The 26,613-nt window shown below is 49.0% G+C and overlaps 1 protein-coding gene across 1 annotated transcript in view; it reads left to right on the forward strand.

Moving 5' to 3' along the window:
* Window positions 1-1,391: 1,391 nt before the first annotated feature.
* Window positions 1,392-26,613, forward strand: part of LOC131668001 (semaphorin-5A) — a 44,975-nt gene continuing 19,753 nt past the window's right edge. The window contains exons 1-2 of the mRNA XM_058941805.1: window positions 1,392-1,659; window positions 21,265-21,373. Coding sequence (XP_058797788.1) covers window positions 21,274-21,373 — 100 coding nt within the window. The 5' untranslated portion in view covers window positions 1,392-1,659; window positions 21,265-21,273. The remainder of the gene's footprint in view (window positions 1,660-21,264; window positions 21,374-26,613) is intronic.

Genomic DNA, 26,613 nt, shown 5'->3' on the forward strand with positions numbered 1-26,613 from the left:
TTTGTTAATTTTATAAATGTCAGCCTGCACAATGTCATTAAGCCAACTATTTTCATTTAGTAAAACGTACTGGACGTTTTAATTGGCGCTAGTCAATCGCCATGTATTTATATATCTGCGCGTGGACGGTAAAACATTTGTTATCCGTTGGGCTGACAGCCCATCGACAGATACACATTGGTTTGTATAAAAGTGAGCGTCGAACTCTCGAAGGTAGATTCAATTATTTTTATCGCGAAGGTCCAGATCTCAATTCGACTACACGCTGTATTTGTAGTAAAATTCTTCCGATATATTCACGTCGCGCAGACAGGCAGCGTATTGAATTAAAATTGAGAGAGGCGTAAAAATAACGAATGGAATTGGTTGCCGGTGCAGAAAGGGAGAGAGAGAGAGAGAGAAAAGATGATCATTGAAATGGCGAGACAGAGATCAGTGAGACTCAGCGAAACGAAGCGCATAACGTCACGCTATGGAACCCCTGTATGCGCGTTATTACGCGCGCACGCGCATACACGGCAGAGTAGAACAAATTTACGTTCTCTCTGTTATGGCGTAAGCGGAGGTCAATTGGCAATTTATTCGTTGAAATATCGGACGCGCGAGGTAGTATAAATTCGGGAGCTTCCGCGCCACGGATTCGCGTTGTTAATTCCCTCGAGCTACGCCTCTGCGTAGGCGGCGCGCGTACGTGACGTTGGATTTCATTGGACATTGTCCACGCGCGTTCCCCGTCGACGATTAACGAAACATTTGCAGTGCTAATTGTGACCTAATAATCGTTAAGAAACCGCCGCACAGGCGCTGGCGCGACGGCAAGCCGCGTGATATAAGGGCGTATTGTCGCCGTTTATCGCAAGCGCGTAAACGTGTGCGTGCGCTCGAACGAGAAATTCGCACTTGCTCGTTAGCTCGTTTCTTTCTCCGTTGCGCGAACGCGTCGACGTCGCGCCGACCCCGCGCGGACCCGACGATGCAGTCGATCGGTGTACTAATTAGTCGTTACTCTCGCAGCAGTGCAAATAGTTCAACGACGCGAGCAACAAGACTCGAGGAATTTCAGCTGTCCGACGACTGGCGATTTGGGGATATTGTCGCGCCGACAGCGTGCTGCACAACGGAGAGCGCGCTGTGCTGCGCCGTGCTGTGCGGAAGCCTGTTCGAAGCCCACGTTGCACTCTCTCTCCCTCGACCGCGTACTACTATAAAACTACTACTGCTGCCACGGTACGAGTGAGTCCCCTTCCTCCGCGCGCGCCACCACTGCCTACGCTCTGTCTCTCTCTCTCTCTCTCTCTCTCTCTCTCTTCTCTCTCTTTCGAGACGTTGGCCGAGGCCAAGCGGCGTTGCGTTGAGTTCAGTACTCGACTGCGCCGCTGGCCGTGCGCGCACGCTCGACGCGCTCGACTGGTGTGTACGTAGCTGGCAGCACCGTAGCCAACGCAACTGTAAACAAACTCAGCCTTTGCCACGGATTTGAAAATTCGCGCGTGTGACCAAATACTGTTGCCTCGGTGCCACTCCTCCATAGCCATTGTGTTGTTTGTGAGAGAGCAAGAGATGCCGAGTTGATCATGAGACGCTGCCTCAGTGGAGACGCTTGCCGCTCGCATCACTCGACGACCCAAGCGTTCGCTTGAACACTCGACCGAAATCTCGGTGAGCGTACCATGCGCGTTTTTCTTCTCCGAGGCCTACTCGGCTTGTGTTTCTCGTTTCTTCTTCTTCTTCTTCTTCTTCTTTTATTTATTTCTTTTTTTTTTTCGGAGTACCGAACGAAAGAGGTGGGCATCCTGGCAGGAAGCAGGATACGTGATTGAAAAACTAGTTTTTAATCCCATGCCCGAGACTTACTTTCTGTACTTTACATCTTGTATGTAAGCGAAACATGCCCAGCTATTCCTACCTCGCTCCAGCGTGCTAGATTTTTATCGAGAAATCGGCAACGATCGCTTCCGATACGAAGCGATTTACCGTTGCGAATACGTCGGTGCGCATTGTGTATTTTCAAGATGCGACGACAAGAAAAAAAACAGCGACGAATATCAGCGAAACTAGTCGCCGACAATCGGATGCAAATGCTGCGAATGAGAGACGCATGCAAATGGTTCGCACCTCGCGCATCGTGAACAATCGATGGGCTAAAGTTATTGGTTACGACATCGTCAACGGCAGCAGCCCATATCCGTTTGTCGCCGACGCGCCATGAATTATTTACGGTGCGTGTATGTGTGCTCCCGCCAACGCCGGACAACTCCGCTTTTTTGTTTGTTTGTTTTTTTTTTCCTTTTTTTGCTCCAGTGTGAGCCGTGGGTCCGACTTTTTTGTTTGGTTTTGTTTGTATTACGCGAGGGGTTGCTCTCCCTCGTCTATTTCCACTCGGACATCTGCCAATGAAATTGGATCGCGCGGTTAAACAGCCTCGCTGAATAATACTTTATTCGACCGATATACAATTGGAGCACGGGATATGTCCTTATTTGTCGAGTGCAATGAGCGTTTTATGTAATAGATACGTGTCGCCTGCGCCTGCCGCCTAAATAGCGCGCGTATCAATCTATTTTCTTCAATTGAAATTCCAGAAAGACACAAACGCAAATATAAATATATCTTTAAGCCACGGCGTATCGGGTGTATATATACAAGAAAAAGCGTGCGTGTACGTATCTCCGATTGCGAGTGAAGCGTACGTTAAAAAAATATAGCTGACGCTAACTCGCGAGGCGAGGATCTGCGCGCGTGCGTCCACACTACGGCTGCATGCATCGCTTATCAGCATAAAAAAGTTTCGAAAGTATTCTGTGTCGCCGAAGAGGAGAATATTATGAAATCTCCTTCTCCTTTGGTACTCGCACGCACGCACGCGCGCACACACGAACAGTCTCTGGGTCTTGGTTGTCGAGTACACGTCGACGACGACCGTTACGTAAACGCTGACGCTCTCTTATCTGTCGCTCGCATCAAAGATTAGAGGCCTCATCGCCGAAAGACTAAACACTTTTTATTTACGCCGGTCTTCTTCCGACTCTCCTCGTCTGTACTCTGCTTTCGAAGAGTGATGCTGCAAATCGCATTCGGAGCTGCGAATGAAAACGATCGGTTCGGGGTTGAAATTCGAAGCTCTCTCGTGCGCTTTGTAACACCTAACTCCAAATGATCACATTGGAAATGTGAAGTGTCTGCTCTCTCACTGGGAGATTTACGGAGCGAATGGCCACTCGAGCGAGACATTAATTACTACGCTGTTAAGGGATATCGTTATGTTTATGAGATTAAAAAAGAAAGAGAAGTAAGATTGATTGCTCGAGCGAGCATTAAAGTATCGAGTTAAGAAACGATGGCATTTAATAAGAAACCAAATTCCGATTCCGGTTCCATAAAAATGGCCGGCGAGCAGTGGGAAAGCCGTTGTGCATTGTTATCTCGCGTGCGCGCGAGGTGGCAAAGAGCAAAGACCTCATTACCGTGCTCGCGCGGGGGGAAAGCAAGATAGGAGACTCGGCCGAATAGAGTCCTTTCTCCGGATGGTTCAATAGACGACACCTATAACCGGGGAAATGGATCGGTTTTCCGCTCGGCGCCGGCGATAATCATCTCCCTCGCCCGTGCGCTTGCCGCGCGCGAGTTGGGCTGCGCGCAGATACACCTGAGAGAGCGAGAGCTAGCCAGCAGGTATAGGCTGCGTTGCGTACAGAGAGGGCTCCCTCTTTGGCTGCGCCATTGTACTGCCCTCGTGGGTCGTTTCTCTCTCTTTCTCTCTCAGTCTCTTACCATACTTATTCTCGCTCTTGCTTTCGCTGCCGTCTCTTTTTCTTCTTCGTCCTGTCGCTGCATCTTCTCCGTACACATGCGCTCTCGCCGTCTCACTTTGTTGCCCGCTTCTTTGTCGTGCGCGCACGCCTGTATTCGCTCGCTTTGCTCTCTTTTAATTGCGGACATTTCGTTGCCTTGCTCGCTTTTGTCGTGCTTTATTATTGTATCGCTGTCCCCCGGCCCCGTTGGCGTTTTGCCGAGCCTCCAACGCAAACCTGATGAATTATTTAAGCGAGACTTATGATTTTGTCACGCGTTAAGCTGAAGCTGCTGCGCTCTCTCGCTCATTAGAATATTTTATGTCGAGGTGGGTTGTAACTTTGGGCCCTAAGCGCTCGGAGAGTCTTTTCGCTACTTGCGTGGAGGGGTCTTCTACTCCTTTCCTTCTCCTCTACTTGTCTCTCACACACGGCTCTTCCAAACTCATTTTTCTTTTCGTGCTAGTTTTTTCTTTGTCTCCCTTCATAACTCGTTTTGCTTCTCCTCTTTGTTTTTCATCCTTCTTTTTCTCTCCGCTCGTAGAAGAAGAGAGGAACGAAGAGTCCTTTTATCTCCCTTGTACTTAATCTTTGAACCTCTTATTTTTTCATTTTCTTCCCTATAGGCACCTCCCTTCCAGGCCTCTCTTTTCTCTGGTGCCAATTACGCACTCTGCACAGAAACACGCTTTGATAATTGAATGCATTTCCAAGTGACTCGCTTCCGCCAGCTTTATAAATATTAAAGACCATTATGAAGTACAAGGCGCATCTCTCGGCGCATGCATTATTCAAAAATCATTCGACAAACAGGCACGTGCATACGAATCCCAATAACCCCGTTCGACCCTGAAATGCATTTCCCATGCGCGCTCAGCCCTCGAATCTCCTACGGCAGTTCTGCCCCATGCGAGTCCCGTTGACCGAGGCGCTGTAGTCGAGAGAGACCTGCTGCGGCACCGAGCCCCCGGGGCGATGCATCAGTCTATAAAAGGTCTAGGGCCCCTCGTCTCTCGCTTCTTTGGGCCGTAGCCCATTGTTCGCCGACTGCGGGGGAGTGAGCCTGGCCAAAACAGTGACTCTCGATGTTGCCCGGACACTGCGCGTTGTATTGCCAACGTCTTTCTCTCCGCTGACTTTCCCTGGCCGAACAATCCCAAAATCGACGTTTTTCGTGACTCTCTCGCTGACTTCCGTTTTCAACGGCTGTGCGTGCTTGCGTGTGTTTATTTTAATTTTAGAGAGGGAGAGAGAGAGAGTACGCGGAGATTTCCACTCGGTGTTTACTTTGGAGCAAGGATGAGCATTTTCATTCTGCTTTTTTACAAGAGGAAAATAGTTTTCGTCAATGAGTTGAGCTCAGTCTCGTGAGCCGTCAAGCTTTATCAGTGAAAATAGACCGACGAAACCTTCCGCTCGTGCGTTCGGGAGAAAGAACCTAGGCAGCTCGATCGTCCGCTAGAAGCAGGCATCAGCAGTGCTGCTTAATACGAAGAAACGGAGCAATATTGATCGGACGTCCATCTTCGGCAACGTACACGTTAGCTCGGCTGCGTTGGCATCGCGAGGGGCGCAAAACAATCCACTCTTCGCTCTATCGTCGATTGCGCCGGGGCAGCGCTGCATTATCGCGCCTCGCCAGGTCTTTTTATCGCAGCGCACGCACACATTCAAGCTGCAAGCGAGCACACTGATAAGCCAACGAGTCTATTGGTACCTGCCAGCTGTACACGTGTGCGCGCAGCGAGTATCGCTCGATCGCGTGTAGAGAGTATACGTACACGTACGCGCGCGACGGCCTTCCCGCGAGAGAAGAGAGAGAGCGAGAGAGAGAGAGAGAGAGAGAGAGAGAGAGAGAGAGAGAGAGAGAGAGAAAAACCAGTTTCGCGTATACGTGGTGTGTGCCGTTTTTGCACTCGCTACTCACCCACGCCCAGGAGCGACGTGTGTGTACGAGCAGCCTCCGCGCGCCTAGCGTATATATGGCTGTGGAATATCTGGTTTTATGCCGCGCCTGCATCGCTCAACATCTCGCTTGTGTACACAGATGCGCGCCTCTTTTTCTTTTTTCCTTCATTTTTTTCATTTTCTGATTTTTATCACCTTTTTTCCTCCCCCTTTCCCGCTGCCGGCAGAGGAGCAGAGAGCCACGCCTCGTTAGAAAGGCGTTAAATGGATGTTGCCAATGTTCGAAGGGACGAGAATCGTAAAGTCGTGGCGTCTCTCTTCTTACTCGCGAAAAATGAGAAAGCCGGGTAGCCCTCCCTCCTCCCACTCCGCTCTACGCGCGCGTATATGGTGGAAGGTCTTTTTATGGTGCGAGATGCGAATACGCGCCCGTCGTATTTTTGCAGAGAGAAATTTAAAAAAATTATACATCTTTAATACGAGGCGAGCTCGTCACCGCGAGAATGTGCTTTACGATCTACACACTCCGTACGAAGGTGTTTAATGCTCTTTTCTCCAGCGCGGATTATTATTAATAATTCTCGGCACAAGTATTTCAAAGTAACGCTTAATATTCGTCGGGACAGCGACTAACGGTTCGCATCGCCGGCCAGGCAAGCTCGTAAAATTTTACGCGCGTTCAGTGCACACAATTATGCGCCGTGGAAAATAAACTTGACAAAACGGGATTCAATCTCGAAAAATGAGACGCGCGAACAGCAGAAAAGAAGAAGGCATCGATTTTTCAGAAAAAGATGACGAAGAAGAAGAGAATGCATGCATAAAGCGTCCTCTTGCTCGTGGCGACACACGTGCTTGCCCTCCGTCCGCGCTCGCGTGGAAAAAGCAAAGAAAAGGAAGAAGCGAAGGGACACACGTGCCCCGCATCTGCCCGATTTAGAAAGCGGAACGAATAGGCGGCTCGCCTCATTCTTTGTTTCTGCGAGAGGATGAGCGAGTCCCACTCCAGCGCAATCATCGCGGATTTGTTCGCTGGTCGTGTGACTTGCGGTTCATTGATAAAGCAGCTGGCCTCGCGTGGATTTGATCCTGCGGTAGAGTACGTTTCCTTGTACACCTCGCAATATCAAAATCCATGGCGATCAGTCAACTCAATGATCAGCCTCCAATACTATAACTCATATATATATATCTATATATATGGATACACCAAAACGAGTTGATCTATCATCGCGATACACTTCATTAAAACGGCTTTGAGAAAAAAGCGAATCAATCTCGTAGGGTATTCTTGGAAATCAAAAATGAAACGGGCCTAGGTTGTATCGTCATCAAAAATTCAATTACCGATCAAAATCTTTTTTTCATACGAACGTATCTTAGTGTATAGTCCGATACTGGTCCGATCTATATTTAACTGTACGAAGGATTGCATCGTACGTGTCGCGCGATAATATAATGGCATGCAAGAGAGAGAAATATTCGCGTGATTTATAACGCCAAGAAGCTTGCAAGCGCGCCAATTGTCGTGTACATCGCGTGTTTATTGAAAAATTCCAAGGTGGAGCATGATACGTTGACAAGGTATATAGCGTACGTCGAGGCAATGGGTTTTTGTGACTTGCTCAAAATTTTTATGTTCGTTCGTGTATAGGCTTCCGTTGAAATGTATATTACACCTTGGAGAGCACGAAACAGAGAGAGAGAGAGAGAGAGAGAGAGATAGGTTGCGCACCACTGAAAATCTTTATAGAGATCTGATTCATTTTATCAAGGGACCGCGTCCTCAAGACACCTAATCTTCCTCTCTCGTCGGCTGCTTTGTAAAAAGGTGATCTAGATAAAAACACAGTAGTAGTCATACTTATTCCGTTCATTCCAAAGTAATAAAAGAAATAAAAAAGAAAAAATATAATTTAAAGAACTCATTCGTCACTCTAAGGGAGTGGTCTGTTTTTTGTTTTTTTTTTTTGTTTGAATTTCATAATCGCTCGTGAGCGACAAGTATGGAACGCCACACGTCAAACGCAAAATTATCAAAGCGTACATCATGCAGCCCGTCATAGAAAATCTGGTTCGCTTTGTATCACGAGATTTTTGGTAGAGTAGGAAAGAGACCAGCTGGAAAAGACGACTAATGGCCAACGCGGCAGCGGCGACGGCACCACACATACCATACTCCAACCCGAGATTAGTTTTGCGTCCCGGTGGTCCTTTTCTGCCCGGAAAATCTCTTGACAAACTCCGGCTAATCTAAAAGGAAATTCTCCCTGCGGAGCACACACGCGTCCACTCGTAGAAAAACTTTAACGAATTCCATTTTGTCACGCGAAGCATTTCTTTCCGAGGACTCAATTTATCAATCGACTGAAAATGTGAAACTATTTGGTTTTTTTATCGTGATTACTGTCCCGAAGTGTTGTCCGATATTACGTGAATGTGTCGCCACCGATATAGTAGCGGCTGAAAGGAATTTGAAAAATGCTGTTGCGAGGTGAAGTCCCATGAATCATTTGTGCGGAGCAAGTTGATATAATAAAAAAAAAACTGTAGCTGTATTTTTCACGCGAATGTACCAGGCATTCCCAGAGACTCGTGGCCATTGTAAAAAAAGAACTGCAAACACCGTTGTAAATAAGATTTTAATGTCGTGTCAATTATACGTGCACACGTTCAAGTGAAGTGGCATAGTAAATTTTCACGTGTACTCGCGACGATAATTACGCAATGGTCGCGATATGCGACGGAGAATCGGCAATAGCCGGCTTATTTCCCCTCAGCGCCGTCGCGCTAATCGCGCAACTTTGAGCGCTCGTTAAATATCCTCATCGACGTCTCATAAATAAATAAATCATATCGCGCGCGTGCATCGACTTTCCAATGCGGAAAATAAGGTTTGATCGGCCACCTGTAATTATCCGCAATCAGATTGATCGGCGTCCACTAATTTGCTTGTATAGGAGGGGAGAGGGAGAGGGGCGCATAACTCGCTTCCGCGTGCTCGAGTTTCCGAACGATTCGTCCATGCATAAACGCCAAGCCCGAAAGGCCGCGGTTGATTTTCCCTACGGCTCGACTGGCATACATGCGATTCCCGATAGTTGAGCTTATCAATTTCGCAGTTTTCCCCCGGCATTTTTCCACTGGGTTGTTGCGCCGCGATTGTTTCGGTATTTTACGGGATTGTTTGGCGGGGCAATTATGCGCTGAATAAATCACGCAATGGAAAGTCGTGCGTGCCTCGTTATACTTTCCATCGGGACTTTTCATTGCCCACTGCGTTTTTGCCTGCTGCTCCATCGGCGCGGTTATTGATTAGAAACTCTTACTCGATGACTTTAATGCGCGCTCGCTGCTTGTTCGCCGAGCGCTTTTATCGCTGGTAATTGATATAATTACGGCGTGAAATACGAGTCGGGGCAAGAGGTTTGCCTAACGACTATAATTCGGCCTCTGCTTTTATACGCGGACCGGCGGATATCAGTGTCGTCAATATCGAAAGTGAACGAACGGCCGGCGAATAAAGAGTTGAAGGCAAATATAATTAACGATCGTAGTAAAAGGCCGGCGCGCGCAAAACAAACTAGAAAGTCCGACGAATGATTCTGGAAACGAGGAAACGGGGCAGGACGTTCGCCGAAATCGCGCCACGAGAAAAGCGCCCGCGGACTGGGCCGCGTCTCTCTCGTAAACGAGTCCGCGTACGTGCGAGCGCATAAGTTTTTACTGTTTGCCCCGGCATAGTGCGTCGCACGCGCCCGCCGTGGATTTGGACGTTTCCCGTTCGACCGCGCCCGCGACGCAGCTTCGATGAGTCGTGAAAAATTCTACTCGAACGAGGACTCGCTCGCTCGTTAGTACCCCGTAAAAACGAAAACACTGGCGGCCAGTGGCGTGAGAAACGGAGGAACGCGACGTGGAATCCTTGCTTGAAAAACAAAATGTCTTTCGCGCGAGTCAGTATATCTACAACCTCGATACGAATCTTTTCCGCTGACATGATTCACTAGCGAAAAAGACTTATCAATTCTCTACTTTTCCGGCTCTCTCTTTCTCTATCTGTCCATGTAGTCAGAAAATTCTTGGCGTGCTGCTGAGTTTCAGAAGATAAGAAGAAAGGCCTGGACGCGTCAACGGTCAGAAGAAAAATCTCAAGTATCTGCAGGCCAATCGATAGGCCGTCGCGTCAGTCCATGTCGAGGAAGAGTGGGGGGGGGGGGGGGGGGGGGGGAGAAGAAAAACTAAGTTTTCAGCCGAGCTAGCGAATGCGCGTGCAGTCTGTTAGAGACGGCGCGTCGCCAGTCTTTATCGCGGCTTGAAATGGTGCCGCGCATTGTTTGCGCGCGGCAGATATCAAGTGTGCGCGATTGCCTCGCCCAACTACATTTTCTCGCTCTCGTCGCGCATCTCGCTGATGCACAGTTTGCTCAAGTGTGTTCTGTTGTAACAGTTTCGGTTGAGCAGTGAGCGGGCCAACTCGTGCACCACGCATACCAAGTACGTCGTTCGTTTTCTTTTTGTTTATTTATTTATTTATTTTTTTTTTTGCCCGCTCTTGTCGCTCAGACAGCTTGCCGGCTTGATTAATTGGACGCTTAAATTCTCAAGCTATTTCCTTTGCTTTGCGTGGACTTTGTAGGGATCTGCGTGTAATCTTTTGATTCATTGTGGCTTGGCGCGCTGCAGCTTCAAGGTCTATCTAATCTCGCGGGGATCATACTCGTAACTCGCGATAAAAATAAAAACAAGAGCCGAGAACGCGACACTCTCGGGCGCAACGTCGATTTATCAATTGAGCTGGCCGTACAACGACTTGTATATACGAGGCAAGGAGCAAAAAGAGCTGCGCTCGTATTCCGCGCGATGCTTTAATAACCTATTTTTCCTTCGCCAAGGATAAATTTTCCTCGAAGCTTTGCAGTACGCATCGGGATGTAATCGGAAAAGCTTTACGACATGCCAGTAAATACAGAGCTGGTTGAGAGGTCGAGCGGCGTTAAATAATTTCCGGGTAGGGTCTGACCTCGATTTCGGGGGAGTAGCATAATTATCACGCGCTGAACTTTATGAGCGCGCCAAGGGTGAAAATGAGAATAGCCGCAACCGATGTAGCTTTCTGAGAAAATTAAAATTCATCAGAGCTGCAGCTTGGCGAGCGCGCGGCCAGTGAAGCGTGGCGGGCGTGCAAGGCAACTCGTAAAAATACGGTCTACCGAGAGAGCCTCATGGAAGCTTTGCTTGCTCGACGTGCCTGTAAACGCGCTCGATCGGTGCCTTTTCTCGATCTTCGTTGGAGCGTCCACGAGGCGAACGTCAGTCCGAGCGAGCCGCGGGGAGCACGCGGGCTTCATCGACGAAAGACACGCTCGGACAAGTGGCCGATGCTTATCCGCGCAATTAATGCCACAATTCGGGCATGCATGTGTCTCGTGGAGCTCTCCCGCCATCGATCAACAAATTAGGCGGGTAACTGGAGTCAGCCTCCAATTGATTGTCGTGACACGGTCCAGTTATTTCCGCGTCATAGCGAGCAGCGGCCACAGCCATCTTCGAGCTTTTCGCATGTACCGTTACACGACAAAAAGAGAAAGAGACGATGATCGATTAACTCTCGATCGGAATGCTATATGCTGCCGCCCCAAGGTTGATTCTAATCTTAGGACTTCGCACTTGCCTTCCTTACGTGTGCATTTGACTCCGTATGTTGACCCACATCCGTGAACTGAATATTATACGAACAGACGCCGGTCGTCTATATATCCCCACACGAAATTTCTATCCAACTATGGTGAGCATCGATGGCTCGTCTTTATGAATACACCGGTTTTTAGTTTCAGCGCCGCCGCCGTCGCCGTCACTCTTCCTACAATTCTTCACGCATCATTATTTCTCCGTCGCTCCTTATTTTCTCCGTTTTCATTCCTCTCGCGCGAATAAAGTTGTTCTCGCTGATACAGATTTTCAATGGGTTCTTTGCTGGAGCCTGACAAGCGTCCAACCAATCCAGGCTTCGCAATGAATAAATTGCTCGTACCTCGTGACGCTATTTTCGCATGAAAATCCAATCAGGGCAAACAATTGCAGTAATCGACTTGGATGAATTGCCCGGTATATCGACGCTAATTGTCTCGCATTGCTCTGACCTACTTGAGCTTATGCATTTGTTTATGCGGGCAGGCTACTGCATAACTGAAAAACTGCCTAGCGATTGGAAAATTCGCGCGTGTCCTCGTTCGCGCATAATCCCTGCCTGCGCGAGCTAATCGCACTGAAGTTGCACAAGTAGTTGTTGCGCTCAATTGATTTCGGCTAAAGTCAACAGCGACGCAGGCGAGTATGCACAATGCGCGAGCCGACTGCTCAAATGCGCACGATTGATGAATCCAAAAACAGATTGTTGGCTGCCCTTGCGCCCTTTGACGTATAATTCGATCAATCCGTTTGTGCGGCCTGAAATCGACGTTAATCGCTCGTCTGATTAGCGCTCGATAGGATATGCCTCTCAACGGTGATAACGACGTCGGAACGGCGCTGCCGAGCAAGCGAAGATAGTGTCAACTCATCGCCTCCTCCCCCCCCCCCCCCCCCCCCCCCATCGCGTGAACAGAGCGGTCAAAAAAATACTACGTAGACCAGGTGAATTGTAAAACACGCGAACAAACGACAACTATCCGGTTAGAGGGAGCGAAAGCTAAGCTATTATGTATAATGTCGCAGCGCTTTGTTCGCTTGCAGCGGGCGTTTAATTGACTCGTTCGGAAACGTGTCGCTCTGGCCAGGTGCCGTTGTGGATTAGACTCTTTATGCGTCACGGCACCCGGGGTGAAAGTTGCCGTGTCCTGGCGCGCTTTTTCCCTCCGCGCCTCTCAGATAAAAATATATCGATGCATATAAGTTTTTACGAATGCTCTGGCGCGCTTAATAAGCCCGTTGAATGCTGCTTATTTAGTGCGTCTGGTATCGGCTGGTTATCCGCCTGACGCGCGATGCTTTCTAATACCCTGAAATTTTTTTAGTCTCATTATTATCGGTGCCAAGTCAGCGGGGCGTGAAATGTTCGTGTTTATTTCATTATGTTTTTTCCTTTTTAATTTAGAAACGTTCGGCGTGATATTTTTAGACGTTCGGTTCCCCCTTTTGTGTACCATTATATCTCGCCCGCTTTTTCTTTCGTTTGATACCTTTGAATAAATTGCAGACGACGAAGCAGCTTCAAGTATCAGATTATAATGACGCCACATGACATCACAATGGAAATTTAATACTCCAGAGCTATCTCACGTTCCATCCGGCGAAATTTATCTTTCAAACGAATTTAATTACAATTAAGTACATACAGCTTTCACTGGCTTTCGAGCATTGCGTGGATAAACTCGCGAGATTTGCATAATCATGAATTTTATCGAATTTATTGTTTGGTACGATAATAAATATGACACGCAATCGAATAGAAAATCTTTTGATACGCAAACACAGTTAGGTGTGAGCCGCTTGCATGCAAACAAGTATTGCTTGTACGTTCAATTGCTCGCAATAAGTCTCGAGTGTTGAAACGAGCAAAAAAGTTGACGGACACGTGCGCCAGTTAATATATTGATAAAAATGCCGAGAGACAGAGAGAGAGAGAGAGAGAGAGAGAGAGAGAGAGAGAGAGAGAGAGGGTCCGCGCAGTGCTGCAAAGCGAAAAAAGAAGAAAATTGGACGCGGCTCGTCCGCGTGAACGCGCGGAAAAAGCGCGGTTCCGCAAGCACACACGCGGGCATCGAGCCGCGAGAGCAAGTCGACTGCGAGCGCTGTTGATTAATACGAGAGCCTTGGTCCGAAGCCGTCGGAGTCTTCGCTGCAGCTCTGATTAATAGTTTTCCATCGCGGCCTGACCCAGACGATCGAATGTTAAACCACGCGAGCTCTATGCTCGGGGCTGAATCATCTGGCAAACGCGCGTGCCTATCAATCGGCTAATTAATTACGCAGTAGGTTATTTTTACAAAGTCCCCTTCAGCCGGCTAATTGCAATGGCCGGCCGGTCGCGCCAAAGCATTGTCGCCGAGACAACAACGTCAATTTGTCATCGCGTTGGATGTCGAATAGCCGCGTTGTTTCGTCCTTTGATCCAGCTTCAACGCCACCGTACTTGTCGGCATCGAGCTTTGCTCTGCAAGGTTTTCGATCGGCGTGTTCATCGAAAGATAAATCCTCGATGCACTTTGGCCAATTCGTTTGCAATGAGTCAACGTCAACCATGAACCGACAAAATTTATTCGCCGCAGCGATATCTTATTGAGGCTCCGTGCCCTTCTCTCTCTACCTCTCTTTCTTAACGTTTCTGCATCGACGGACGCTTCTGCGCTTATCACGGCAAAGAAAAAAAAATATTAAATCGAATTAAGTGCGAGAGTAGAGCAACTAATCTCAAACTCGTGTTTACTGTCGGCTGCTCATAATCGCCGCGTTTTAAACCGATTCAAGCATCGGAACTTTTTCCCCGGCATACTGCTATTTTGCCATTCAGGGAACATTACTCTGTGAGTTATCAGCAGGACTTTTCTCTCGCTCTTGAACGTGTGTCTATAAACAGTCGGAAAATGCTCGGAGACTGTTTGTTATTGAGCGGCTCATGAATGTGCGCATTAGCGTTCCGTTCCAATCGATGTATCGTTCAAAATATTAATGACTGAAAAGCTGAAACGACGCATGACAATAATTTCGAAAATTCGAAAACCTGTTTTATCTCCGTCGTGAACTAGGGGTCACGTTTTTTTTTATTCGTGTTTTTTTTTTGTTTTTTGTTAAAAAGAGAAGGAAAAAGGAACGGGAGACATTTGCTGACTCATATACCTCTTAGTTTTTCCCGGTAGCGGAACGCGTCGTCCGACGTGATGAGAGAAAAGATTCCTTCTCTCGGGCGAGAAAGAAAAATGAACCGAGCGAGGCGAAGTGCAAGCGTTTTATTTTAGAAAGTGTGCGCGCGTGTGATATAAGTCCACGCAAGACTGTCACCTGTTGTCACCAGCGTGGCTTTCGCCGGCAATTTCCTAATATCGGCGACAGCGCGACGGAGGATCATTGTTCGAGTTTAGAGATTCGGCGAAGACGCGGGGAGGGAAAATAAAAAATCGATTCCTCGAAAGAAGAATCCGCGTTTACAGATTCACCTCACGCTCCGGTACGCAAATTCTCGTAGGTCGCAAGCACATTCGGCGGTAATTCATGGCCTAGAGTCGGCCTCCCGTGCGAGAGCCCAAGGCCATGCTGCGTTGAGAACAATACCCGCGCGCGAGACACCTACATCATTCAGTGCATACGTCGAACGGGGCAGGCTTCGTTTAATTCATATTTCACGACGTTGCGAATTTTATGTGCAGCAGGGCCGGGTGTCGGTTGATTAAATTTTGCACTCGGGGAAAAAAAAAAAAAACAATTAACGGAAACAACAGTTGGAAACTGGAGCGCGCGAAGCTTGCCTTGGAAGCGTCGAGATGGAAAAGTATGGGCAAAGTTTCGAGAAGCAGGGCCAAGTTTTTCCTTTTTTTCTTTAATGAGACGTTATTGAATCGCAGGAAGCGCGATAACCTGTAAAAATCTGAAGAATAAACTGCTATATTTGCGAATAACGCATCTTTTTCTTGCCCTCTTTTCATTCCTCGCGGAAAAGGCACTCGACGAAGTAGTCGGTACGACAACGGGTATCTTGCCATATGCAGCGAGTCGTTCCCGTGAGGACCGCTTTCTGCGCTCGCGAGGTGGCGATCTTCGCTTATACTACCTGGATTCTATTGAGTCGATGGTTTCTCGCCAGTTGATTACCGAATGGCAGATAGTTTATCGCCGCGGCGCGATCTTCTCACGAGTGAAAACTGGGCCGTAAAACGTCTCGCGTGCATGCGGCATGTATTAACCGTCGACTTCCGCACGCAGAGGAAATCAACGAATTTTTCTTTTTTTCTTTTTGATCGCACGCCGATTGATTACTGTGCTTGATTGTCGCGAAAAGAGGGGGTGGCCAGGAGGTTGCGTGCTTTTGTTTTCTATACCCTCATTCATTACGTGTATGGGTTCAATAATAGGGATATATTACACATTATCGTTGAATAAAAGATCGGATTTGTCGGTGTGAGCTGGTCAAGCGTTTCGATTTGCAGTAATTGAGAACACACGTGGAAGAGGCAATTTATTTGCAAGTAAACAGGATAAAGGTTTCCGATTGAACCATCTTGTATATAAGTATACCCACAACAAGGCAATTGTACGTCGAAACGAGACCGTTGTCTTTAAAAATTCGAAAGTCATAATCCTCAGTGAGACAAACCGAATGAAGGACAGCTTTTGCGGGCGAGGCAAAGCCAGAAAAATGTGTAATTCGAAGCGGCGAATACATCTCACGTTTGCTCACGCCGTTAGTATAAAAAAAAAAATAAAGAAATCGGGCGCTCGTTTGCTCAACGCTTGTGTAAGTGTGAGCGTGGCCAGCTCTCTAATGACTTAATCAAATCAATCTGAATACTCCCGCGTCGGACGCAGCTGATTCGCCGTAGTAGAAAAATATAGGCGTCAGGGTTGCAGAGTTCAATTTTGACAAGAGTTACTAGGTAACGGATCTGAATTCTCACTGGCGCATGAACCCTATCCAAGGTTCAATTATAGTCGTTGTGGAGAGAAAAACGAGGGGGGGGGGGGGAAGACGCGTATAGCCGATAATTGAGAGATGGTTCTTTATAGAATGAGCAAAGAAGAAACTCGAGCGAAAAAGGTGTATTTTAGTTGAAACAACACGAGAACACGAGGCGGTCTACTGCCATGACTGATTATTTGATCAGCTTGCTTCAGTCTCACTAAAAGATTAATAAAAGTCAGTGTTCGCACGGGCATGACTTTGGAAAATGATGAGTTAACAGACTGTCACCGGACTGCTTATTGCTGTACTCATCCCGCTCATTGAAGAAGTCTTTAAAGTACAGTTTCTCACCACCAATGTTATTATAAATACCAGTTTTATATATCAACGTAATAATTCTCATAAAGTACACGAGCACGGCAAAAAGAAAATACGCGTATATCAATAATTAAGCATGCGGGAACCACTCGGGCGCAAAGTGGCTGTTGAGTAACGCTGCGCCAAAAAAAAAATGCCAAGGCACGAGCGTTAATGTTGTCGAGCATAAATTTCTAATTAAATCGAACAACCCTACCGTCGAATCTCACCAGAGTCGCTTTATTTTATTTATTTTTTTTAAAGTGGTGATTGATTAAAATCCGTTGCGCTCGTCGGAACGCGAGCATTCCGAAATGTCGCGACAAAAAGACACGCGAGCAAGAGCACTGTTTAGCGCTGTGGGAACGGCCGCTTTCTGGACGCGAATCTTGCTTCGGCGCTTCTTCGATGGAGTGTGATTGGCATGTGAGCGCGAGCGCGACCAGCGATCATCGTCGTGCTTATTAAAACTCTTGTTTGTCGATCTGCCGCAGCTTCCCCGGCAGCTACCCGATTACGTTGTGCCGTCCGCGATGATTATCGCGCGGATATAAACGTTGCCTCGTTAATGAGCGCGCGCAAGCGAGGCAGCATGGCGGCCCGCGATCTTTCAATTTTCTCGCGCGCGGAGATCAACGCCCCCTCGCTTCTGCGGCTTCGCGTAAGCTGCTCGGCTTTGCGCAATTTCCGCTCGAATTTTGCGCCTTCAGGCGCGAACGATCCATGGAATAAACGTCACACTTGGCCCGCGCGAAAGACTCTGCGTAAATAGCACCGGGACTGTAACGGGATCATCTAATTCCACGCGGAAGTCACGTATTCCAAGCATTATGCGATGGAGTTTGGTATCTCCGCGACTCACTAATTAATGTAGATTTCGAACGAGCTCGCCGCGGCGAATATTATTGATTAACAATAATCCGATAAGCGACTGATCGCGCATTAAAAGTCTAAAAGAAAGCGACCCAGATTTTACGTTTACTCTTCTTGCTCATCATTCCTTTAATTTTTTTTTTTTTCGCGTGCTCGCCAAACAGTGTAACATCCGAGTAAAAGAAGAAAAAAAAAGGAAAAGAGGAGCCTAACTTTCTCTCGTCGCCGTGGAATCTCCATATACGTAGGCACTTACCGCTCGCGGGGCTTTATTAACGCTGGCTTAATTGCATTGGCTAATATCACTCGGCGCACTCGAGTTTTCACATTCCAGGGCCATTGTCATTGTCGAAAATTTCACTTGCGTGCCACTCGCCGAGTGCAGCGGATTTCCGGCTCAATTCTATTTCTGCTCTTTTTCAGGGGAAATATTAATTGGTTCGTAAAATTCGAAAAAGCGTTTTCCCAAAGGCGCGGACCGTTGACGCGCTAATGAGTTTTCGGGAGGGGCGTATGTAGAACGCCCGCACTCATTGTTGGCTTTGAAGCCGAAAAGGATTTTACGGGCTGGCACGCAACTCTCGGGCTCTCTTTGTTCGAGCGGCGCCATTTCCAGGCTTTTCTTTTGCCATCGTAATTTTAGATCGCCTGCCGTCTCCTCCCTCGAGCCTCTCCGTTTCGCGCCCTCTGCACTTGCCGTGATCTCTCCTCGTCGCAACGACACCGACGTCAATTCCCGAGCGGGCCATTTCATCGCTGGTCTCTTTTGCCGTCCCAGCTTTGACCCACCAAATTTTTCCCTCCGTTCGCCCTCGAAAGCCCTCGCGAAAAGTCTTTGCGAAGTATGCACCGACGATCACGACAAAGGGTTTACGGGCGCGTGACAAAAAAAAAAAAAAACGCGCGTATCTGTGTGTCGTGACCTGATAAATAATAATAGTCTGAAGAGCCAACGTTCGCAGCATGTGGCTTTTATGCGCATTTCGGTTTGCGGTTTAACTGCGTCGCCGCAGCTCGTGACCCTTTATATAGTCGCGCGCTCCTCTTCCCCTGACTCGGGGTCTTCGTCATCGCCGTTGCCGCGCGCAACTTTTAATAGCTCTCGATCGTTCTGCCTTTCTCTTTCTCATGCGCGCCTTTCGGGCCTGTAGCTTATTAACTCTCGTTACTTTTTATCTTTCTCCTTTTTTCACTGGCCGTTTGCACTTTTTGTATTTCGTTGCTTGTCCATTTATGCTTTTTATTATGGCGCACTCGTAGAGAGAGAGAGAGAGAGAGAGAGTAACGAGCAAAAGAGAGATCTTCAGAGCGGATTATTCAATTAGCGAAATAACGCAGAGTCGTGATTTCATCTGTTGTTTTTTGCTTGATTTATTTGTGAGGAACGTAATTGATTTTCGAAATACAGTCGCTTGGCAGTACACAACATGCGCGCAGTAGAGGCTATAGCGATCAGATTAGTCGCCAAGGCTACAATTAAAATTCGAGAGAGGCGCCAGCAATGAAGGGAAGTGTCAAACGTATACAGACGCATACACACACACACGAGTTACGATCATTGATTTGGGAATAGAAAACAAGGTCGTGGGCTGCCTCGTCCGATGCTTACGTAAATAAGGCTTCGAGTGATTTTATTTTGAAGCCCAATCGAAACTACAATGTCGCTTTTGTCGCCCGGTCGCGTACGCACGCGCGTAACGCCGGTGGCCGGCAAGAAGCTCGCGAGCTGGAACGAAAATGTAGACTTGTCTTTATTTTCAACACAGATCTCGCCAGTTTTGCCGGCCGCGGTTAATTAAATTCAGAATTGAATTAACGCGCATAATGAGAATCAATACGGTCGAGCGCGATAAAAAGTGGAGCGATAGGAGTGGATTTTCTTTAATGAAAAAATAGAAAAAGCGAGTGACGGAGCGCGCTACGTCGGCTGTGTCGCAATAGTTATCTCGTTGATGTGCACAAGCCAACACCCACTCGTCGTCGACGCGCGGAGATGTGGATCGCAGAGCCGCGAGTCACGCGCGCACGCGTTGATAGTAAAATCATACCGCGTCGTCGAGGCCATACGTCAGGCCTATCCCGGAAAGAAAATGAAATTTGTAAGCGAAACCGGCTCGACGGCCGCGCCGAAATTGGTGTGGAGTTAATTGATCACGGCTCCTTCGTCGACGTCGCGCAGTGCCTTTGAGTAATGATTTATCATCGGCCGCCAGACAGAGAGGGAGCAATTTATGGAGCCATTGAGCCAAGCTATCCGTTTCCTCTCGTGCCCGTATATCCGATCCCCGCAGGTCGATTACGCAAAAGCCACGGGCTTGGACTTCTTTTTATTCCGCATCTTTCGCGGGGGTGGGTAAGAATAGCAGCGAAAAACCATCGCGCTCTCCCTCTTACTCTCGGGTTTGCATTCGATTAATCGCGCGATTTCCTGGTATTGTTTGCACTCCGTTTGCACGGCAGCGGCAGCGATCATGAATCTTTGCCTGGCGCGCGGCTTTTGTTTCGCGCGCGGATCTGTGTCAGCGAGCGTAGGGGGAGTTGGATTTTAATTGCCGGAGCTATTGGTTTTTGATTGAAGCTACGAGATTAAATGGCGCCACTCTCTTTGCGGTTCACCCTCGCTCTTTATCCTCCGGCTGGTTAGCCATCCTCTTCCCTTTTAAATGCATCCCGCTTGCTTTCCTTTTTCATCAATTTCGACGAAATGCCAGAAGATTTATACATTAGATCGGGCACAATAAATATCGAAGGCTATCGGCGATCTCGGCGATGAGAGTTCGAATCGAAGCAACGTGCAGGCACATACGATACGCTCGTGCGACCTTTTACCGCATATGCTCGATGCAAAACGGTTATTCGGTTATTACACGATACTCTCAATGAGAACGACCGAGAGGAGTAAAAGTCGTGGGCGCGAACTTCAGCTCGGCGACTGACATTTCGAATTATCAACGCTGACCTGAATTTTGGAGAAATCAAGTGTAACGCGTCGATTTCCTGGCTCACCGGCTCCACAGTGAAACGAGCCAGTATACTCGTAAAGTTCATTGACGATTCAATCAGAAAAACAATGCCAGCAGCCGGCTGGCTTCCGCCCAGCGAGGAAGTATCGCGTGCACATACACATAGGTAGAGGGAGTGGGATGCCGGGCGATTAAGCAAAGCTACGGCGAGTTAAATCCGCGGACCACCTTGGCGTCGACGCTGCAGCTAGCGAGTATTATTGCAGGCGCGCGCGCACGCGCGCACACACACACACACACACACACACACACACACACGAGAGCGGGAGACCACCGCGTCGCGCACCACTTCTTTTTGTGTCTGCCCAGACCGCGTGAAAATAGAGCCGGCCGCGTGTACGGGAAATCGTTGATTTTATGGGAGGCCCTTCCCTCCTCCTGCACTGCTTTCATGTTCCGAGGTTACGGTACGGGCGTACGTCCGATTGCCTACCTTCCTCTTTTCTCCCCTTTCTCGGGCGCGTGCTTTTATTGCTCGTCCGTGCCGATGCCCCTTCGTTCGTTTTGCAATTTGATCTGATATGCGCCCCGAATAAACTTATATGGACGGCGATCGAAGGGATCGTTCTTGGGCGACGATACCGAAAGGAAAACACGTCAGATCTCTGGTTGCCTTGTTTATCTGGCATATGTGGATAAGGAAAAAGGCGAAAGGAGGAAATCGAAATTGACGTGTGCTCTTCTCTTGTTTTTCCAGAGATCGATCATGAGGTGGAGCCGACAACACCGCGGGCTACTTGTGCTGCTGCAACTGGCGTCGCTGCTGCACGCGACGAGGGCCGACTTCCGCAGCATCTCTTATGCCGGTAAGTTGATCGACGACGTTGCTACCGTTGCGCGTATCTCTTCGCGCACTGATTCCAGCAGGGATCGCGGATTTATGTACGACTTGGTGTACTCTGGGAACAGTTGGTCCGCGCGTGCACGTTTATCGATCTATTGCGAGAGAGCAAGTTGCACAGCGAATCTGACTTATCGCCCCGAACACAATGGTCCGCGTGTTGGCTTTTATCAGTCGCGGCCATCGATTCGCGCCAAGCCATTGCCAGCAATTGAATTTCTTAATCCGAGTCGCGCTGTATAATCGTGTCTATGCATCCGCCATAAGATCATAAACTTGGCTTGTTTTTCTAGGTGCTACCGCGCGTGGATCTTTTTATGTATCTGTTGCCTAGAAACGCGCGATCGAGAGATCGCTGTTGCTGGATTTGAGAATCGACGCGCGAAATCTTGATAAAGAAGCCTTATAATCCGACTTTCGAAGTGTGCGGCAAACGTTATTACGGCACGATTAATGATTAATCGCGGATCATTACCTAGTGACTAATCGATCGGCGGTATATTTTTATTGCTCAAGTCATTTTGGGATCTAGTCAAAAACATCTCGGAGATCCGCGAATGGACTTAGTTTTATTACGTATGCATCGCACGCAAATTACATGCACTCGAGTACATAATTGAGTAGTAAAAGTGTAGTGCGTGGCAGCTAGGCCATCGGCAAGAAAGTTCATAAATCAGCGCGCGCGCCATTTTTCCACTTTTTCCACTCGGGAAATTCGATAATAAGACTTGTTGGACTTTCACGATAACTTATTCAACTGGTAATGGCTCTCTCTCTCTCTCTCTCTCTCTCTCTCTCTGTCTCGCAGCGCCAGCCCGCCTAGCAGTTTTCTCAATTTCACGAAATCTTGTTACAACCATATCAAACTTGTAACTTGTTTAAACTCGCGGCGCGCGCACGGCAAAAATTTGATCGAATTCCCGCGCGAGGCAAAGAATCAATCTGTTTAGTGCGGACTCCCCCATTGGTCGCGACCCGTTCTCGCTCGATCGGAGGAATAAAAAGCATTCTGCCGCGACGCTCCCATTACGCCACGAGGCCGACAGGAGAATTGTCCGCTCGCGCTCGCGGAGCTCATAAAAGGGAAGCCTGTAACGATCGTGCACGTTCCACTTATAGCCAGTTTTCCGATGGCTGTAAGCTACGCGTCTAACGGAAGCGAGTTAACGTTTTGGACGAAGGAGCGAACGAACAAATTGAGAGTGCAGAGGGAAAACGAAAAATATGTAAAGTTTGCAATGTCGCGGGATATGCCAGTGTGAAGGAGATGATGTGTCGCGATGTTTCTCGTTTGTCTTTTCTTCCTTCGTCTCGCTCGATTTGCGAGGCTGCGGGATAAAATCCTGCCGCCTCGCGTTAAAAATTCAATATTTATCGCGTTACATACTCGAATGCGAGATTACTGTAATTCCTTGTATCGCCCCCGAATGTGATGATTGTCTAGTGGTTTGCAATATTGTTCTCGCAACTACCAGCACCATAAATATCGCAGATAAGGTTTGCGTTCTGTTCTGTAGCCTCCGTCTCGCGGTGTGAACGTAATCGCAGCGGTTCGATCTTGAAATCAGCGCGTTGCAGCGTCGACGGAGCGAAAGTTAACTTGTAGCCGCGAGCCGAGTGGAAAGAAGAACGCCGCGCAAAATTAAGCGAGCGAACGATGATGAGTTTTATTAATAAAGGCGATAATCGCGCGGCTGCAAATATAAATAGTCGCGAGCTAAGGGGTTCGCGAACGCAATTATTTACAGAGCAATCCAGCGCAGGTAAAGCGCATTATCATTCTTGAGATAAATGACGTTAATCCGATTCCACTGCTCTTTCTCTCTCTCTTGATATACGTACTCGAGCAAAAGGGAAAACACAATCGCCGACAGCGACGCTATCGATAGGAAAATAAACGTAGTGCACGGGCAAAGCTCGCTCTCGCGCGAATATGTATGAGACTCGCTGACACAGTGAAAAAGAGTCGGGAGGACGCAGTGCGAATAATTACGGTGAGACGCGCTGCTCGGCAATCGAGGCTACAACGTATACGCGCAGGGTAGATGCGATTGATGCATTTTAATGAGAGACGCGCGCTGATGGAAAAGAGATGGGGGAGGGGGTAGAAGGAATCGCTAAATAGAGACGTCGTCGTCGGATGCGTGACGGAAGCGTTGGCCCGACGCTAATTAGAGAGACGCGGCGACGGATGTTTTTTAACGAGGTCGCCCTCGGTGCGCGCGATCGCGCGCGCGCTGCACTTATCTATCTCTCGCTACATCTGGCCGTGCGATCGCGTCGTAAAAAGGCAAAATTCGTTCTGGATGCCCAAGGCCACTGGGGAGGGTTCTTTTCTCCGAAATTAAGCTATTTCCGGCGAGACGCGAAGGCGCGCGCGTAGGAAGTACTCGACGTTTTTTCTTTTTCTCCTCGCGATGATCGTTGTTAATGGGGAGCTCGCGCGAGAGCATTCACGTAAACAAGGTTAATGGCACGGCTTTATTTGGGAACCGAGCGTTTCCGCGCGAAAGCGAGTGCCTTCGGAAATAATCGAGCGAGGAAAGCAGCGATGCGCGCGCGCGGATCGGTGCAAAATGTGCGCTCGGCTATAATAAACGATTGCCCCGCGCGCATAATAATAAATTGTCGCTGGATCGCTTACCTCGCCGATGGCTGATCGTTTGCCTGGGCTCTCGGCGCTCGCACAGCTTTTTCGAGAACGCGTCGGATCTTCAATCGGAGCTGCGCGCAGGCTCTCTCGCTTCGCGTTCCTTTTTTCTCAGCTATGCCAATAGCAGCTCCGCACAAATATGCCTGCGTGGTTCCCTATTCGGAATCCGACTAGCGTGATATTTTACGGGACTGAAGCTCGAGAAGAAGAGGAAAGCACGAGCGCATGTTGACTGTTGCAATCAAGGCCTGATGAAGAATGCCAATGGCTCTCTCGGGGAGGAGAACAGTGCGAAGTGCACAGGTATACCAATTGCATCTAAGCCAAGGCGAGAGCGGCTCGCCTAGCCGTGAAAAACAGGCGGAAATAACGAGACGCTGCAGCGCAGCCAAAGATGAAAATCGATATTGCGCACGCTAATGCCAGCGAAGTGTCGACGCCTATACGGAGAGTGAATTTTCGACAGGCTATATATACGGGAGAAAAGAGCCAGATGGGAGTGGCCTGGTCACGGATGCACACATGTGCGAAACTCCAGCCGCTGTAAATCAACGCTTTCCGCAGCTGTAAATCAGAGCCGCTCAGCGCGGCGTCGTCTCCGTCTCGAGTCTCCTCGTCTTCCGAACGTTTCAGCGCTTTTTTTTACCGAGGCGCACTCTCGGCTATTTTTTCCCTGGGCGCGCAGCAAAGGAAAGCGCGGCCGACGATTCAATAAGCGACGCACTCCACGCGTGGTCCCTTGACTTTGCATGTAAATCGAGGAGAGAGAGAGAGAGAGAGAGAGAGAGAGAGAGAGAGAGAGAGAGTTGTAGGCCGATCTATTCCCAGCGTTCGGCCGAAATTGGCTGTTTCGCCTAACATTAGGGAACACCTCCACCCCCCTCGGCGTCGACGACGCTTGTCCTGCCCGAGGTTGTTCAAATCAGGGTAATTTTTGCCGCGGCGAGAGCATCGGACAACATCATTGTCGTGATTCTCTAGCCAAGCGCCGCCAACGAGGAGTCCCGCGGAGATCCCGCACGCACTGCATTCCTTCTCTCCGGGCGAGGCTTTCCGACCAGTCGCCCCATAAATCCTTGCGCACGCGACTAAATAACCGAATACAAATTTTATCCCGAAACATGCCCGCCGCCCCGCGAGTACAGCTTGCGCCTCGTTTCGAACACGCGTGAAATCCGAGTAACGCGTCCTTGAACTCGAGATAAAAAGCTGTTCGACTGACGCGGGCGTGGTGACAAAATCGGGAGGTGGGACGATTTTTTTCTTCTTCGAGGGTACGTCGAGTTAAACTTCCAAGGCCGAATAGAAAGGAGAAAGGACTCCTCTTTTTTTCTCTCTCTTTCTCTCGACTCTCGGTGTCTCGCGTTACTAACGCCGACGCGTAGCGCGGCTCCGGTTTTTGCGCGCTGCCTCCCGTGCGCTCCTCTGTGTATAAGGAGCGACACGGTCGAGAGATGGTCGCCGATAGAGTTCCACTTTTGGTTCGGTCGTCCGCTCGCATCCGGAAGTTGGGAGCTCCGTCGGTGCATCGAGGGGGGACGCAGGTGCGTCGAGCGTTCAACGGAATTGCTCTCTTCTACGTGTCCTCCTCCAGTCTCACCTTTAATCATCGTGGAATTGGTTTTGTTGTTGTTAGCCCACTATTTGCAGGTTTGACAAGCCTCGTGGAAAGAATAATACACTGCCAATTAATCAAGCTTATCGTAATTGCAAGTGATAACGATCGCGGCAAATCGTAACTCGCACGCCCCAATTTCTAAGGAGGGAAAAACAAAGCTTCATTGCCAGGCTTTCCGTCCGTATTTTTTCCCTCGCTCGTGTTTTGCGATAACTGAGAGCAAGAACCGACCAAAGGGAGAGAATATGCCGAAAATCTTGTTTGGCCGCGCTGTTACGAGGACACGCATACGAACGAGCGTGAGAGAGAAATTATTGCGAGCTGTCATTAGCGTCACGCGAAAAACGCGGTGGCTCGCGCGAACACCGCGCGCAGGCGAAAGCGAGTGCGACGCGTGAGAAAGCTCGCCCCTCGAAAAAAATTCTCGGTCTGAAGGCAGCCCATCCGCGGCCCCGCGATTCTGCGCGCCAACTTGGCTGGAGCCTGAAAAGTTCGTCGCCGCCAGCCAGCGGGGTAATGACGATGAAAGCTCGAGCATGCGCAGGCGAGGACGGACAATCGGCCGCGAGGCCCGTGCCGTTGGTAACATCGATCGAGCGGCGTCGTTGCGTGCTCACCTGACGCAGGAGCCCGCGTCGCGGCCGCACGGTACTTTCAATCAAGGCTGCGCCGCGGCGCACGCTCGACTATTGAGTACACGCGGAACCTGTTGATCGGCCTTTTCTTCCGCGCGGCATTCCTCCTCATAATGCTGTGCCTCTCTCTCTCTCTCTCTCTCTCTCTTTCTCTCGGTCATTCTCGTCTTTTCCATTTTAGATCGCTGCATTTTCTTGCCAGTCGCGACCTCCGAGGAATCTCGCGCGATGATAATGCAATTCGCCGCGATAAAATAAACTTTCGTGTCCCCTGTACTCGGCTCTTTGACGCGTGCACT

The sequence above is a fragment of the Phymastichus coffea genome, unplaced genomic scaffold, assembly GCF_024137745.1.
Source record: "Phymastichus coffea isolate CEN01 unplaced genomic scaffold, Cenicafe_Pcof_1.1 PCOF00072, whole genome shotgun sequence".
In the NCBI taxonomy this organism is placed as follows: Eukaryota; Metazoa; Arthropoda; class Insecta; order Hymenoptera; family Eulophidae; genus Phymastichus; species Phymastichus coffea.